General features: G+C 42.2%; 1 protein-coding gene across 1 annotated transcript; it reads left to right on the top strand.

Annotated features, from left to right (window-relative positions):
• The first annotated feature begins 3,217 nt into the window (after window positions 1–3,217).
• On the top strand, window positions 3,218–6,449 carry LOC104654854 (olfactory receptor 8S1). Its single transcript, XM_010354170.2, has 2 exons — window positions 3,218–4,102; window positions 5,822–6,449. The coding sequence occupies exons 1-2, from the start codon at window positions 3,218–3,220 to the stop codon at window positions 6,011–6,013; spliced, it is 1,077 nt and encodes a 358-aa protein (XP_010352472.2). The 3' UTR covers window positions 6,014–6,449.
• The last annotated feature ends 11,171 nt before the right edge of the window (window positions 6,450–17,620 follow it).

Raw genomic sequence — 17,620 nt, 5'->3', positions numbered from 1 at the left:
ATGCCTGCAGTTCCAACTACTAAGGAGGCTGAGGTGGGAGAATCACCTGAGCCCAGGAAGTCAAGGCTGCAGTGAGCCATGTTTGCACCATTGCACTCCAACCCGGGAAATGGGAGTGAGAGCCTCTCTCAAAAATAAATAAATAAATTGGCAAGGGACAGTAGGAAATAATTTTTTGTCAAGATAGTCTAGTTTGAATGAAAATATTATACCTCATTATAAATAAATAAATACAAATTTTCATTTATACTACAGTCTGTTACTATTTATGACTAGTAAACTATTAAACCAATGCTTCTCTAAATATCCCTAGTCTGACCAATCAAACTGTAACAGGTTCCTGTGTAGCCATCAAAATGGATCCATCAAAGAAAATATATTTGAACAGACTTTATGCAAATGAATGTTTGTGAGCTTGTGAACTTTTTTCTTTTTAACTATTTGATCAAAAAAATCATTTTTCACAACAAATTTGCCTGGAGGTGACTTCACCTGAGAAGTCCCAGAGAGACTAGGCTTTAGAATGTCAGTGGAAAATGATTTCTTCCCTGCTTGGGGAACCAAACACTACTTTCAACTCCCACTAGATCCTAAGGATTTAGATTTAATGATTATAGGTCATTGTATCAATCTATATGTTCCAAAGGCCACACCTAGGAGATTCCCGTTGGTCCTTATAACAGTTAATATTATTAAAGTTCTTTCCTACTAAACCTGACTTCACATTGTGACTATAGAACATAAAAGCTGTTTTCCTGTCCAACAAAGGCAATCACCCGAACCAGCAACCTTAACATAGCTGCTCTGCAGATTGGTTAAACCAAACTATACTGCATATAAATGAGACATTGGTTCCAGAAACAGGAAAACTAAAGGATATTTTAGAACCTTTGAAAAAGGACCTGCCCTATGGCTATTTAACTTATTAGTGTAGAATCCACTAAAGCATTTTATCATCAATAGGATTTTATAAACTCAACCATGATACCAGATTTAAAAGGTAACCTTCTCCAGTTCATTGCTACTTTTAGCAGATGCATCTAAATAAAAATCCTGCAGCCAAGTTGGAGAGAAGATTGCCTTACTGGACAGGATGTACAGGTAATCTGTATTTGGGGTATTGGAAGGATTTTGAGGCTGAGTTTCTAGGTAAAGATTTAATTAGTAAAGATTCAGATGTCCCCCTTGGCTAGGCTTTGAACTCATCAGGAATAGAGGATCAGGAAACTGATGGGGACATCATAATGAGTCTTATGGGTGACCCAAGGTCAGACTTAGGATGTAAGGCCAAAGCTGGGAGTTATGAGTAAACATTCAGTGTTCAAGGAAATAGAGCATCGTAATCCAGACCTGAAGACTCATGAAATACATATTTGAGGGTCATGAGGGAGAACACATTCTGGCGATAAGGGAGAAATCTGAAATATGAAGACTGAGAACAATGTCTCAGGATGAAAGTCAGAAAGCTACTCTAAATATCTGTACAAGAGAAACATAGAGGAATGAATGTTCTACTCTAGTTTTAAACAGTCTTTGGAGTATGATCAGAGAACAGCGGGACAGGACTTCCCCCTGTAAGGTAGGGATTACCAGCAGCAGGCATTTCCAGCAGAAACTAGATGCTCAGAGTCCAACTTTGCAGTCCTACAAGATGAATTCCCAATTTTTTTCCTATTTTCTGAGAGAGTGGTCCAGAATCTGCGGTACTACACAGAATCCCGGCTGTTGCTACAGCCTATATACCCACTCATGTATTCCCGTATCATGAAATCCTTTCAAGTCTTCCTCTCACTTACTTTTCCAGAGATTCCAGGCATTCCTGGGATACACATCTTCCCTAGTAATTATATCAAAGATTCCTCTAGGTGTCTACATGAGTCCCAAACAACTTCTCTCCCACTTGTCATGTCTGGAGTCTGGTAGCAATACCTATTAGGAGGAATTACCTGCCCTCCTTTCTGAATGACAGCATCCACAGTAACTGCGAAGTGGCTTACCACCCCCAACCCCCCCCAAAAAAAAAAAAAAACAGCCTCCACCCCAAAATAATTCCTCACTTCCTGTTTTTCTTCTAATTGAGTTAGTGAGCAGGAGTGGGCTTCTACCAGTAATGATTTCAATGTGATTTTCTTAATAAAGGCACAAAGTAAGAATAACAACAGCAACATTAGCAGAAACAACTTTGATTTTTGATAGTGTTTTACCCTATAGGAGAATTCATCTGAGTTTCGTCTAGACTCACAATCTTAATAAATAATTTTAATAGTTACAAATGTCAATGAACAGTTAGGAGTAGGTAGTTTGAAGTGCTTTATATATAATCTCATATTTAATCCTCAAAACATTACATAGTACTATTATATGCATTTTGTATACTAAGAAATTGAGGTACAGAGCTTTGTGTATCTTGTACAAGTCATATAGTACAGCTGGAATGTGAACGTAGTGTGACACAGGAGTCCACTTAGCCATTGATCTGTGTGGCTCAATTATACTCTAAGCATCAGCTTTTCGGAACTACCCATGTTTTACTGAACATGACCACATTATTCATATTGTCTCTTTGATATTTATTTTCCTAGGTCAATTATATGCTTTCTTGCTTTTTTTTTTTTTTTTTTTTTTTTTTTTTTTTTTTTTTTTTTTGAGTCCGAGTTTTGCTCTTGTTGCCGAGGTTGGAGTGTGCAATGGCACGATCTTGGCTCACCACAACCTCCACCTCCCGGGTTCAAGTGATTCTCCTGCCTCAGCCTCCCAAGTAGCTGGGATTACAGGCATGCACCACCACACCAGGCTAATTTTGTATTTTTAGTAGAGATGGGGTTTCTCCATGTTGGTCAGGCTGGTCTTGAACTCCCGACCTCAGGTGATCCACCTGCCTCAGTCTCCCAAAGTGCTGGGATTACAGGCATGAGCCACCACTCCTGGTCAATCATATGCTTTCTTTAAAAATTTGTTCAAATTTCCTCAATGTATTATTACTGACCCCTATGTAAATCAAAATTTGAGCTCTCTTCATATTAATTACACTGTTACAATTTCTTGTTTTCACATTCCTGTTCTTCAGTGGATCATTTAAAGAGCAAAGACTACACCTCAATCATCTTTATGTTCCACGTGACTGATATGAAAAGAGAATCAGTACCATGAGAAAACTGTCTGGAGTAGTCTTTACTTGGTTGCTATGATTTTTCATATTATTTCTAGGCCTTTGTAAATGGCCTTGGGGAACCACAGCACCATCACCAAGTTCCTCCTCCTTGGGCTGTCTGCCAACCCCTACATCCAGGCTCTGCTCTTTGTGCTGTTCCTGGGGATTTGCCTCCTGACCATAATGGGGAACCTGATGCTGCTGCTGGTGATCAGGGCTGATTCTTGTCTCCACACGCCCATGTATTTCTTCCTGAGTCACCTCTTTTTTGTTGATTTCTGCTTCTCTTCGGTCATTGTGCCCAAGATGCTGGAGAACTTCCTGTCACAAAGGAAAACCATTTCAGTAGAGGGCTGCCTGGCTCAGGTCTTCTTTGTGTTTGTCACTGCAAGGACTGAAACCTGCCTTCTCTCAGGAATGGCCTATGACCACTATGCTGCCATCTGCCGCCCACTGCTTTATGGACAGATCATGGGTAAACAACTGTATAAGCACCTTGTGTGGGGCTCATGGGGACTGGGCTTTCTGGACGCACTCATCAATGTCCTCCTAGCTGTAAACATGGTCTTTTGTGAAGCCAAAATCATTCACCACTACAGCTGTGAGATGCCATCTCTCCTCCCTCTCTCCTGCTCTGATATCTCCAGAAACCTCATCGCCTTGCTCTGCTCCACTCTCCTGTATGGGCTGGGAACCTTCCTTTTGGTCTTCTTATCCTACACCCTTATAATCTCTACCATCCTAAGCATCAGCTCTACCTCGGGCAGAAGCGAGGCCTTCACCTGCTCTGCCCACCTCACTGCAGTGATACTTTACTATGGCTCAGCTTTGCTCCGCCATCTCATGCCAAACTCAGTTTCCCCCATAGAGTTGATCTTCTCTGTGCAGTATACTATACTCACTCCCATGCTGAATCCCCTCATCTATAGCCTGAAAAATAAGGAAGTGAAGGTAGCTCTGAAAAGAACTTTGGAAAAATATTTGCAATATACCAGACATTGAATTAAAAAGCAAACATTGTTGGCTTAGCACTGTGGCTCATGCCTGCAGCAGGAGGATTGCTGGAGCTCAGGAGTTTGAGATTAGCTTGGCCAACATGGCGAAACCCTGTCTCCAAAAAAAAAAAAATTAGCCGGGCATGGTGGTGTGTACCTGTAATTCTAGTTACTTGGAAGGCTGAGGCAGGAGGATTGCTTGCATGGGAGGTCGAGGCTGCAGTGAGCTGCGATTGCACCACTGCACTCCAGCCTGGGCAACAGAGCAAGACCCTGTCTAAAAAAAAAAAAAAAGACTGTGGAAAATTTGGATCAAGCTGCATACAACATGACACTGGATAAGTTTACAGTAGTAAGTATTCCTGGCTACCCTCAGTGTCTGATACTGCAAGCTATAAATTAGAAGTGCATGAGAGAATGGTACAAAGTTATTACCAGGAGGACAGTTAACTTTAATCCCTGCTAGTGACAAAGCAAATTATTAAATTATTACCTCAATAAAGTTTTATTATGAACATATTGATTCATTTTTCTCATTCTAAAACATTCATCTTGGGCTTTGCATTTAGTAAAATCATTAGTGTCATGAATCTATCATTATTTTTAATTTACTTTGGTAAATATACTAAAAGTTACGCATTTAATAAGAACACAGTGTCATGGATCTGTGGGAGAGAAAAGTCATAGATAAGACTTGATGGGAAGAAAGAGGGCCGGGTGCGGTGGCTCAAGCCTGTAATCCCAGCACTTTGGGAGGCCGAGGCGGGCGGATCACGAGGTCAGGAGATCGAGACCCTCCTGGCTAACACGGTGAAACCCCGTCTCTACTAAAAAAATACAAAAAAAAAAAACTAGCCGGGCGAGGTGGCGGGCGCCTGTAGTCCCAGCTACTCGGGAGGCTGAGGCAGGAGAATGGCGTAAACCCGGGAGGCAGAGCTTGCAGTGAGCTGAGATCCGGCCACTGCACTCCAGCCTGGGCGACAGAGCGAGACTCCGTCTCAAAAAAAAAAAAAAAGAAAGAGAAAGATTTCCAACCGTGTGGCCATAGGAGACATAAACACCTAAGAGAACCTCAGAGAGGGAATTAACATATTGAGGCGGAATTCGGACTCAGATAACATTTCCAAGAACTGCACTGTGTGTGCCGCTTGGTGGCCAGATCTCCAGTGCAAAAGGTTGCAAGGAGGCTCTGCGGCTCTGGAAACTTCATTTCTCACATGGTCTTCATTCACTGTATAGGGGATTTATGTTTTTTCCAATTAGCTGATCTTATCAGTGTGTCTTTTCCTTGTAGAGTGCAGGTTATGTACCCTAGACAAATAATCTTGTTTTGACCTCATCTCAAGTGAATCCCGAAACTATCTTTGTCTCATCTTTCATTGTTTAGTGGCAGGTGGTTTGCCGGTTCTAAGGCCACTGAATAACTCTCACGTAAAAAAACATTTTTTCCTATAAAACGCAAATCTATTGTCACACTGCTTCTGATTTGTTTAAGCTATATTTTACGATTGTCTAATTTACTATAGTTAACTGAAAAGGTGCAAAAACTATGTACAAATTATTGAATTTATTGAATATTAACTTGCACTTTTCTCAAGCTTCTTTCACAAACTCTCTTCGTTCTAATTGTCAGTTTTAAAAGCTTTTCATGAAAAAAAAATGTATCTGTTACAACGGGGAAAGAAGCCTCCGGGACAGCAGTGATTTGCCTCAGCTGCACAAAGGCCAGGCCAGATGGAACAGACCAGCCTTCACGGAAGGCCGCAGGGAGCCCGGAGCCCCGGAGTCAAGCGTTCAGGTCACGCCTCAACCCCGAGGGGCCTGCGCATGCTCCGCGCTGTACGCCGCGCCCAAGGCCCTGCAGTGATCCGCAGGAGCCCCGGGATAGAGAAACCCACATGAAAACACAAGCCTGGTGAGATGTTGGCCTCCTCCTCTGCTGCCCACGCCGCCACCTCTACACGCACCAAGCCCTCTGTCCCGGAGAAGTCGTATTTGGTCTCCCTCGATGGGAGAGACCCAGACCATGCAGGCACCATGATCCCGGCGCTGCCTCCCGGGGACCCGCCGCTCCTCCTGGAGCAGCTCAGGAGCCGGGGCCCGTTTGGCAGCTTCCGCCAGTGCTGCGTGGCCCCCATAGACCCCAAGCCAGCTTACCAAAATCAAGGCAGAAGGCCTAGCATTCGGTGTCCGTACACCTGGACAAGCAAGAATGGAATCCTAGATGCGCAAAAACTGATTGTGAAGTGGCCTGAGGCAGAGCGCTTTTCAGGCAGGGACGTTGAAAGCTGGATTTGACAGGGTTCTTTCTCAGGTGGTGGATCCAGAACTAAACCACATCCCCAGGCCACCAGTGGAACGAGCAACTCACGAGATCCTGGGGGCCCAGAAGATAGCAATGGTGCCAGTGCCCCCTCCAGAGCCCAAAGACCAGGACCCTCCAGCCCTCCATATCAGGGCGCTTCCCAAGAATATGTCCCACCCCTTTTGAAAGCTCCATTTAAATTAATGGTGAAGAAGTAGCTTCGGTTACATGGTTACATAAGACTGCAACTTCAGAATGAAGATAGGCCAAGGTCTCCCTGATTTCAGTATTTCAGCCTTGACTGTGGGCAGTGTCCAGTTTGAACTGGGAGAGAGTTTGACTTTGGGGAAGTTGACTGTGTTGTCCCCTTCGTTGTGCTGCCATTTGACCAGCCTGTCCAAAGGCACAATGCTCAGTAGACACTACAGAGAGATAAAGAGACACTGCAGCAACCTGAGGTTGTCCTGAGACAAACTTTTATACTTGAACATGGAGACTGCACCTGGATTTTGGGTTTGTGCTCTAGAATACACAAAACCTACAATGAAAGAACATAACCAGTCCCAAAGATAATTTCAAAGAATAATGGGAATTTAAGGGGTAGCTGGGAGTAGGGATTTGACAGTGCTTATTTGACATTATTTCTCAGAGTTAAAACTAGAATGTACAAACCATTAGCATCAGATAGCTTGATGATTGAAGGTTGTTATGACCTTCTTCCGCATGAATTCTTCTACCTACTTCCCTTTCCCTTGTAAGAGATGACAAAACATGGAACCCTAGAATGTGTGAGGAAGCTTGGACATCAGGTGTAAGCAAAAACATTTGCAGGCTGTCTGTCCAGGGCCTCTTCCTGTCCTGCAAGGGCTAGTGGGTCTTGGGTGTGTTTAGTTTATTCTCGTGTTTGTATTATTTAGAAAAGTGAGTGGTCAATAAATGGCTTCAGATTTATAATAAAATCATTTGATACTAAAAAAGAAATTTCACTTGGAATCTGTCCTAAGTAAATAATCATGAATATGCACAAATGTATTTTTACAAAGATGTTTATTTCAATACTATTTATAGTGGTTAAAATTTTGTAGCAATTGCTAGGCACGGTGGCTCACACCTGTAATCCCAGCACTTTGAGAGACCGAAGTAGGCAGATCACCTGAGGTCAGGAGTTCGAGACCAGCCTGACCAACATGGAGAAACTCTGTCTCTACTAAAAATACAAGATTAGCCAGGCATGCTGGCGCATGCCTGTAGTCCTAGCTATTCGGGAGACTGAGGTAGGAGAATCGCTTGAACCCGGGAGGTGGAGGTTGTGGTGAGCCGAGATCACGCCATTGCACTCCACCCTGGGCAACAAGAGTGAAACTCCATCTCAAAAAAAAGAAAACAAAAATTATAGCTATCTAGATGTCCAACAATGTGGTTTTTGTTACATATATTCTACTACATCCAGAGAAATATTTCACTACATGGAAACATTCATGATATACACTGTTAGGTTTTTTAAAAAGGATATCACAACTCAACATGTAAAGTACAATCCCATTTGTGTTTATATAACTATATCTATTTCTGTCTATATAGGTATGTCATTGTAAATGTATCTATCTACCTACCCATATATATATCTGTCATTATTGTGATTGCCACAGAAAAAAAATAGACACCTCCAAACATTCATTTCTTTTTTTTTTTTTTTTTTTTTTTTGAGGCGGAGTCTCGCTCTGTAGCCCAGACTGGAGTGCAGTGGCCGGATCTCAGCTCACTGCAAGCTCCGCCTCCCGGGTTTATGCCATTCTCCTGCCTCAGCCTCCCGAGTAGCTGGGACTATAGGCACCCGCCACCTCGCCCAGCTAGTTTTTTTGTATTTTTAGTAGAGACGGGGTTTCACCGTGTTAGCCAGGATGGTCTCGATCTCCTGACCTCGTGATCCGCCCGTCTCGGCCTCCCGAAGTGCTGGGATTACAGGCTTGAGCCACCGTGCCCGGCCATTCATTTCTTAATAATGTACAAAATAAAAAGAAATATCCTCATCTGGCCATTGATATTTCACAAATGGTGTCTCCTCTCAACTGATACTCCAGAATACCCTAAATGCGGTATACCTTCTAAACACAACAATTCGAGGCCTGATTTGCTTTCTTTGACCTAAGATGAGGCATCAGTTAAAACCCCAAGGTCAAGCTTCCTATGGTGAAGGAGAGTAGAAATAACTGAACCCTGGACTTGAAGTTGGTTATAGTCAGCACACAGATGTCACAGAAGGATAGTGATTGAGAGAAAGATACCAACAGATTCACTCAAATTCCCTTTAGCATAAGTAAAAGACATTAGATCATAACTGCGTGAAGACATCTCTACAATTCTAGAGGCTCAGCAATGGTCTCCCCATTGAAGGGGCAATGCCCTTGAACTTCAAGTTAACCCCACTGCTTACTATACCACCCTTCAGTAAAAAGACCCCATCTAGTCCTTAAGGAAACTCTTCTTGTCATTCTCTCAAGGGTTTTTATGTTGTGGCCTCCAGAAATATGAGGAGACCCTGGCTGTATATTGACCTTCCCAAGAAGTATAAATAACTGTTGACACTCCTAGCAAATACCTGAGTGCTTATTAATGAGAAATGGAATTTACAGGGAATTTCTGAGCATCAATTTCCCTGGTACACCACCATCTTAGGAGGCCTGAAGACTCCTCCTATAAGACAGATGACAAAAAGGGCGCAAATACACTAGAGACAAAACCACATGAAGTAATAGTTCATGCTGAGGTTTTTCAATGTTATTCTAGTTTCATTCTGTTATTTGCTGTTTTACTATTAAAGCCTTGGCAAACTGTAAAATTTCTTCTGTTCTTTTATCCTTATAAAACATATCACACTTATATAAGTATGTACTAAACATGTACATTCCAGTTAAAGAATGATTACAAATGAATGTACATGTACCCACTACCCAACCTTAAAAATTATTCATTTTAGGCCAGGCATGGTGGCTCACGCCTGTAATCCCAGCACTTTGGGAGGTCAAGGTGGGCAGATCACGAAGTCGGGAGATCGAGACCATCCTGACTAACACGGTGAAACTCCATCTCTACCAAAAATACAAAAAATTAGCTGGGTGTTGTGGGGGGGGCGCCTGTAGTCCCAGCTACTCAGGAGGCTGAGGCAGGAGGATGGCGTGAACCCGGGAGGTGGAGCTTGCAGTGAGCAGAGACCAAGCCACTGCACTCTCACCTGAGCGACAAAGCGAGACTCCATCTCAAAAAAAAAAAGAATTATTCATTTTACCACCTCTCTTCCACTACCCAAAACTTATCACTACCCCGGATATGTTCATCATTCCCCTTGTTTCGTCGGGGCTCAGAACATGATACCCCAAAATATGGCACCTTAGCATACTGAGTATTTTAAGCAGAAGGAAACTGAGAAAACCCCAGAATCAGGAAGATCACTCTCTGACCATCTCCCACCTTTCTTCTTTGAAGAAGGTAATTAGAAAAATTCTCTGACTATGTCCCCTGAAAGTAGGTCGTAAGACCCTCACTCCAGAGGAGTCTTGCCAAGAAGAATCTGAAGCCATTAACTACCATTAGATCACACCCCTTTGTCCTCCAATCATTCTTCCGCCTGACTGTCCATAAAGTTTTCCCTGGGTTTTTGGGTCTTCATTTCTGAAGACTCCCATGTCACATAAAAGTTACATTAAATAAATTTGTATGCTGTTACCTTGTTAATCTGTCTTTTGTTATAGGGGTATCAGCCAGAAACCTTGTGATAGATGAGAAAAGGATATTACTTTTTCTCCCCTACAATTTTCTTTAAATAATTTAGTTTTATCTGGTTCTGAACTTTAGATAAATAAAATTGTATTTTATATATTATTGTGACTTGTTTCTTTTCATTCACAGGAAATTATCACCAGACAGGGGCTCTGGTTTTGGCACTTGGCTTTGACGTGTCTAAAATTACTAACAGACACATCTAGAGGCTCAGAAGTGTTCTCCCCATTGGAGGAGCAATGCCCTTGACAGAAGCTGCTTGTCTCGCTGACAAATCACAAAGCCTTTGGCCTAACGTGAAAGTTGTCGTTTTAGTCCCTAACCAACAGCTTCACACTTTTCTCAGGTTAGAAGCTTACAGCCTTAATGCACCTTCTAACAAAGTCAACACTGGGGTATAGTAGAAGAACTGAAATGATGGTTAATTCAGACAGTAAATTCTGAAAGCTTGGACATTTTTGGAGTCTTATAAGAATTAACTTACTTCTTTATTTTATTTTGATATTATAGCATCCAAATTCAACAGAATTTGATAAACCCAGAGATTAAAATATTTTAATATTGACTGGTTCATTGTTCTTCTCTGTTTCTGCTTACAATTTAATTGGGTTTAACATCTGAGGCTGAAGATTGCTATTTCAGTTACAGATGTTACTGGATATATGTAGGAATAAGAGGATGGAGCAAGTGCAATAGTTCATGCCTGTAATGCCAGCACTTTGGAAGACTGATTTGGGAGCATTGCTTGAGGCCAAGCGTTCAATACCAGCCTGGGCAACATAGCAAGACCCTATCCCTACAAAAAAACAGTTAAAAATTAGCTGGACATGGTAGCGTTCACCTACAGTCCCAGCTACTCAGGAGGCTGAGGTGAGAAGATCACTTGAGCCCAGGAGTTCAAAGTTACGATGAGCTATGATTTCACCACTGTGCTCCAGCCTAGATGACAGAGTGAGAGCTCGTCTCTACAGAAAAATTTTAAAAATTAGCTGGGCCTGGTGGCACACACCTGTAATCCTAGCTACTCAAGATGCTGAGCCAAGAAGATCATTTGAGCTCAGGAGTTCAAGGTTACAATGAGCAATGATTGGGCCACTGCACTCCAGACTAGATGACAGAGTGAGATCCTGTCTCCAAAAAAAAAAAAGTATGGAACATTCGACAAGTATTTGACAGGAATTATGTGAGAAAAGGAATGAAAGACTGAGAAACTGCCTGGTCCAACAAGATTGAAACTTGTTATTTTGAGTCCAAAGATAACACCAAATACAGAGTTTGTGTTGTCAGCCAAAGCTGGGATTACACACAGGCCTCAGAGTTCCAATAGGTGGGTCAACATTTCTTTTTTTTTTTTTTTTTTTTTTGAGACGGAGTCTCACTGTGTTTCCCAGGTGGGAATGCAGTGGTGAAATCTTGGCTCACTGCAACCTCCACCTCCCAGGGTCAAGCGATTCTCTTACCTTGGCCTCCTGAGTAGCTGGGATTACAGGCACATGCCACCAAGCCCAGCTAATTTTTGTATTTTTAGTAGAGACAGGGTTTCACCATGCTGGCCAGGCCGGTCTTGAAGTCCTGACCTCGTGATCCACCTGCCTTGGCCTCCCAAAGTGCTCGGATTATAGGCATAAGCCACCACACCTGGCTGGGTCAACTTATTTTTTAGAGACTCCCTGCTAATGTGAGGGCACCAAGATGGGTCCAATTTGAATTGTAGCCATGAGACAGAATTAAATCTTAGCACAAAGACTTGGGTGAACAGAGCTGGGCACAGATGCAACATAGAGTGCTAGTAAGAGCTAGGCACTGGAGCTTTGGCTATGGCTCTGTCACTTAGTACCATGTGACCTTGAACAGGTTTTTAAACCTTCTGTATTTTTATAAAATAAAAAAAGCACATGGTATTTCTGTGAGTACTAAATGTGTTAATACTTGGAAACTACTTAGAACAGTAACTGATGCATGCTAAATATAGATATTTGTTTTACATTTTTAAATTACTCATCAGTCAACAAATGTACATCAAGCCTTTCTGACCTATGTGTTTCTTGCATGGTGTATTTGTCAATTTTGCATTGCTATTAAGGAATACCTGAGATTGGGTAATTTAATTTAAAAAATAGAGGTTTATTTAGTTCATGGTTCTGTAGACTGTACAAGCGTGGCACCAGTATCTGTTCTCCTTCTGGTAAGGAAGCTTTTACTCATGGCAGAAGGCAAAGGGGAACAGGTATGTCACATGACAAGAGAGGGAGCAAGAGAGAGCGGAGGTGGTGCCAGGCTCTTTTAAACGACCAGCTCTTGCATGAACTAAGAGGAAGGACTCACTCATTACTATAGGAAGGGCCCCAAGCCATTCATGAGGGATCCGCCCTGACGACCACCAACCAGGCCCCACCTCCAACATTGGGAATTACATATCAACATGAGATTTGGAAGGAACAAATATCCAAACAATATTACATGGTATCTTGCTGATATGGTTTGGCCATGACCCCTCCCAAATCCCATCTCGTATTTTACTTCCCATAATCCCCACGTTGTGGGAGGGACTTGGCCAAGGTAATTGAGTTGAATCATGGAGGGCGTTTCCCCCATGCTAATCTCATGATAGTAAGTATTCACAAGATCTGATGGTTTTGTAAGGGGCTTCCTCCCTTCACTTGGCTCTCCTTCTCTCTCCTTCTGCCCAGTGAAGAAATTCCTTTTCTTATGCCCAGACCGTTTATTCCCCGAAGAAGACCACCAGAGTCCAGAGTCAAAGCCAAGCGGCAAGGATCTTTAGTGCAAGTTCGAACTTGGTCCCTCCGTTCTACAACATACAAGAGGGCCCCGAATGATGCATGTGCCCGCTTTTTATAGCCCAATGCATACAGGATATGTAAGGTTACAGAAGTACAAAGGAATTCTTTTGGTTGCAGCATCACAACTGGTAATTGGTTAATATTTTAAGTTATACAATTAACAGTTTTCTATTTGTTCCCGCACATTTAGTAAAACTACAAACGGTTGTGACCTTATCAGGGGCTCTCTAGGTGGTGTTTCTGAGATGTGTGGGGCGGAGGATGTGTTTGTGTTGGGCTCAGGAAGTTGGGACAAAATAGAGGATTGTGTTTGTACTGGGCCCAGGACTAAGATATGTGGCAGACACCGGTAATTAGAGCAGGACAGAGACTTTCACAACGTTTGTCCTTACAATGTCTGGAGTCTATAGATAACCTAATCGGTTAGGTCCGGGGGTCGATCTTTAACTAGGCTCAGGGCGCCACCCGGGCTGTCAGGGCGCCGCCCGGGCTGTTTGCCTGTGGACTTCATTTCTGCCTTTTAGTTTTTTTCATTTGATCTCTTTCATTCCTCCCTTTCTCAGGTACATCTGGAGCCAATCTTGGGTCTTCTAAGTCTGATTCTGTTTCAGCGTTTACAGGTTGGTATTGGGCTCTGAGGACCATGAGCTGTATGGTGTCAAACCTTTCCCTGACAAACCGCAAAATTCTGTTAATAACACAAGGTCCTACGGTAAGCAGAAATAGTAGACTTAGCGGGGTCCAAGGAAGGGGGCTAACAGGGGAAACATAGAGGAATTTTACCATTGTCATCATGACACTGAGATTACAAACTTTACAAAGTAATAGAATATTACAAAGTAAGTGGGGGCAGGATGAGAGCACAGGATGGTGTTAACATTAAAATTGCTAATGAAATTTTGGGCATGCATAGTCATTGATAACATTTTATCAGGAAATAGGGTTTGAGAGCAGACAACCTGACTGACCAGAATTTATTAGGTGGGAATTTCCTCATCCTAATAAGCCTGAGAGCACTACAGGAGGCCGGGGCTTATTTCATCCCTTCGGCTTCAACTGTAAAAGGCGGCATGCCTCCAAGGGGGTCGTTTATAGGCCTACCCTCAGAGCGCATTCTCTTTCTCAGGGATATTCCTTGCTGAGAAAAAGAATTCAGCGATATTTCTCCTATTTGCATTCAAAAAGAGAAGAAATATGGCTCTGTTCCATCCGGCTCACTGACGGCCAGTTCAAGGTTACCTCCCTTGTTCCCTGAACATCACTGTTATCCTGTTCTTTTTTCAAGATGCCCAGATTTCATATTGTTCAAACACACATGCTCTACAAACCATTTGTGCAGTTAACTCAATCATCACAGGGTCCTGAGGTGACATATATCCTCCTCAGCTTACAAAGAAGATGATGGGACTAAGAGATTAAAGTAAAGACATAGGAAATTACAAAAGTATTAAAGTAAAGACAGACATAAGAAATTACAAAAGTATTAATTTCGGAGAACTAATAAAATGTCCACGAAATCTTCATATTTTATGTTTTTCTGCCGTGGCTTCAGCCAGTCCCTCCGTTCAAGGTCTCTGACTTCCCGCAACATTCTCTCTCCCTTTTTCTCTATATAAATGTGCCATGGTGATGAAGGCTCGTTCGTTCTCTCGATTGTGGCATAGGATTCTTTGCCTGGTCCAGCACACTAAAAACAAACCGATTAAACAGAGACACATAATTCCAAAATTTACTGCAGTAGAGTTCTCAATAGACTTAATCCAAGTCGTGGGGTTTAATCCATAAAGAACTTTTTTTTTTTCACTTGATCTAATGCCTCAGTTCCAGGCACAATATTTAAATGACTTTGAGAGGCTTCAAAATTTGTTGTTCTAATTTAGAAATGTCTAAAGTGAGATTATCTCCTTTTCCCTGTAGACGGCATTTTGCCATGTCCCAGTGATGTTTGGACTCATTATAAACTTGGGGTGTAATACAAAAATCTGAAGTATTCCAGTCACACTGTAACTGGAAACAATACCTAATGGAAATATTTATCATCAATTCTTTTTCCTCCGGTTAGGCAGGGCAACAATCATCTGTGGGACCAGGTACCTACACACTATTATTAACACATATTTTAATAGGATTATCCATCCATGTGACTGCCCGAATTAAGGGCGGGAATGGCACATAAGCCCAGTAGGTATAATTAGCTGCAGCTGCTCCTGCAGGCATGGGGAGACTTACCACCATTGATACAACCATTAAAGCTGCAAGCAGCATTTTTTTTTTTTTTTTTCTGAGGTTTGTGTCACCTTTGTGCTGGCTAGGCTCTTTCTAGCTAACAGTGTCAGCTTCTTTAACTGTGCCCAGGTCGGCAGCTCTGCCTTCCTGGTGCGTGGTGACTTTATCTGTTTTTCTAATATCACCACTTGATTTATCCTGCGAGTCAATGGTGCTCGATTGCGGTGTTTCCGTCTCCGTGGAGGCGCTTTTCTTTGCATCTCCGATGGGTTCATTGTAGAACTTCAAATGTTTAGTGGGTATCCAAATAGGAAGCTGATTTTCTCCTAGTGAAACACAAGCAAAACTTCTTCCCCAGGTTATTACCTTCCTCCATTTCTCATGTCCTATTTTTGTTGTAACAAAGTGAACAGCTGGTTTAACTGATTATCTATGCTATATTTAATTAGAGCTGTCTTAACATCCTTTGTAGCCTGTACTACATATACAGAATCTGATATAATATTAACAGGTTGATTAAAATCTTTTAACACTGTAATGACTGCAACCAACTCTGCTCTTTGAGCAGATTGATATTGAGTTTTGATTACTCGCTCTTTTGGCCCTCTGTAAGTCACTTTTTCATTGCTGGAACCATCAGTGAATACTGTCAGAGCATTTTCTAAAGGTTTATGTCTGGTAATTTTAGGTAAAATCCAAGTAGTCAATTTTAAAAACTGGAAGATTTTTGGTTTTGGGTAATGATTATCAATAATTCTTAAAAAATCTGCAAGGCCAATTTGCCATGCACCAGAATTGATAAAGGCTCGTTTAACTTGTTCCTTGGTTAAAGGAACAACTATTTTGTCTGGGTCATTACCACACAATTTTATTATTCGTAATCTTGTCTGACCAATTAATGTAGCTATTTGATCCAAGTACAATGTAAAATCATTGTACTTTTATACCCTTCTGAAGCTGTGCCTATGCCGACAAGTCTTGTAACAGCCTTTTGTTTAGGCCAATTTTTTTGGCCACTGATTTAAAGCAATGACAGAGATATCTGCTCCTGTGTCTACCAACCCTTCAAACTGTTTTCCTTGAATAATGGCCTTACACACAAGTCTGCTCTCAGAGACCAGACTTGCCCAATATGCAGCTTTTCCTGCCAGATCAGTGCTTCCGAACCCTCCTGTTCTTTTTATTTTACTGTTTCCAACTTTAATATAAGGTAGGAGTAATAAATGAGCAATCCTGTCTCCTGGACTGGCACTCCAAGGAATTGAGGAACTAATAACCAATTGAATTTCGCCTTCATAGTCTGAATCAACCACACCAGTATGAATTTGAACTCCTTTTAGATTTAAACTTGATCTTCCTAAGAATTAGTCCTACAGTCCCCTCAGGCAATGGGCCGTATACCCCTGTGGGGATTTTTTTTTGTGGAGGCTCCCCTGGAAGCAAAGAGACTGCTTGTAAAGTACACAAATCTACTGCTGCACTGCCACTTGTGGCGGGGGATAATTGCTGTATTGTGATAACTGGCTTATTCCCTGAGACACTTGTGACAGTGGGGGTTGTTGTTCCTGAAAACCCTGGGGAACAAAGGGTTGAATTTGGAATGCCCCAGTTGGTTGCGGGGCCTGAGGCTGGCCCCTCCTCTCGTTTCCCGACAGCGGTTGCCCATTTATATCATATTTAGAACAACATTGATTACTCCAATGTTGTCCCTTTTTACATCTTGGACATAGGCCAGGTGGCCCTTTATCTGTTGTAGTAGCTTGAGTAGTTACATTTGGTTTACTTGAGACTAGGCAATTCTTTTTTAGATGACCAATTTGACCACAATTATAACATTTTCCCCCAAATGTTTTCACTTGTCCTCCTAAAGCAACTCCTGTGATTGCCTGACCCATAAGCATAGCTTTATGCATAGCTCCTCCAATTCCATTGCAGGCTTTAACGTACTCTGAGATTACATCTGATCCTGCGGGAACCCTTCCTTTTAATGGCTTAATGGCTGATTGACAATCCGGATTGGCGTTTTCATATGCCATCAACTCCACTATGACTTTGCGGGCATTTTCATCGGTAATTGACTTTTGAGCAGCATCTTGAAGTCTTGCTACAAAATCAGGGTAGGGCTCTTTAGAGCCTTGTCTTATTGTATTAAAGGAGGGGCAGGCGGTTCCTGGGTCTTGGATTTTCTCCCAGGCCCTAAGGCAAAAAGCCCTGATTTGCTCAATGGCCTCATTTGACATTATTGCCTGTTGGTCAACAGTGCTCCAATTTTGACCTATTCCTAATAGTTGATCTGCATCTATGTTAATTGGAGGATTGGCAGTCCTATTTCTTCGGACATGTGCTTGTGCCCCATCAATCCACC

The sequence above is a fragment of the Rhinopithecus roxellana genome, chromosome 10 (assembly GCF_007565055.1).
Source record: "Rhinopithecus roxellana isolate Shanxi Qingling chromosome 10, ASM756505v1, whole genome shotgun sequence".
Classification (NCBI taxonomy): Eukaryota; Metazoa; Chordata; class Mammalia; order Primates; family Cercopithecidae; genus Rhinopithecus; species Rhinopithecus roxellana.
The sequence above is the reverse complement of the archived record's forward strand: the minus strand, read 5'-3'. Positions and strand labels throughout refer to the sequence as shown.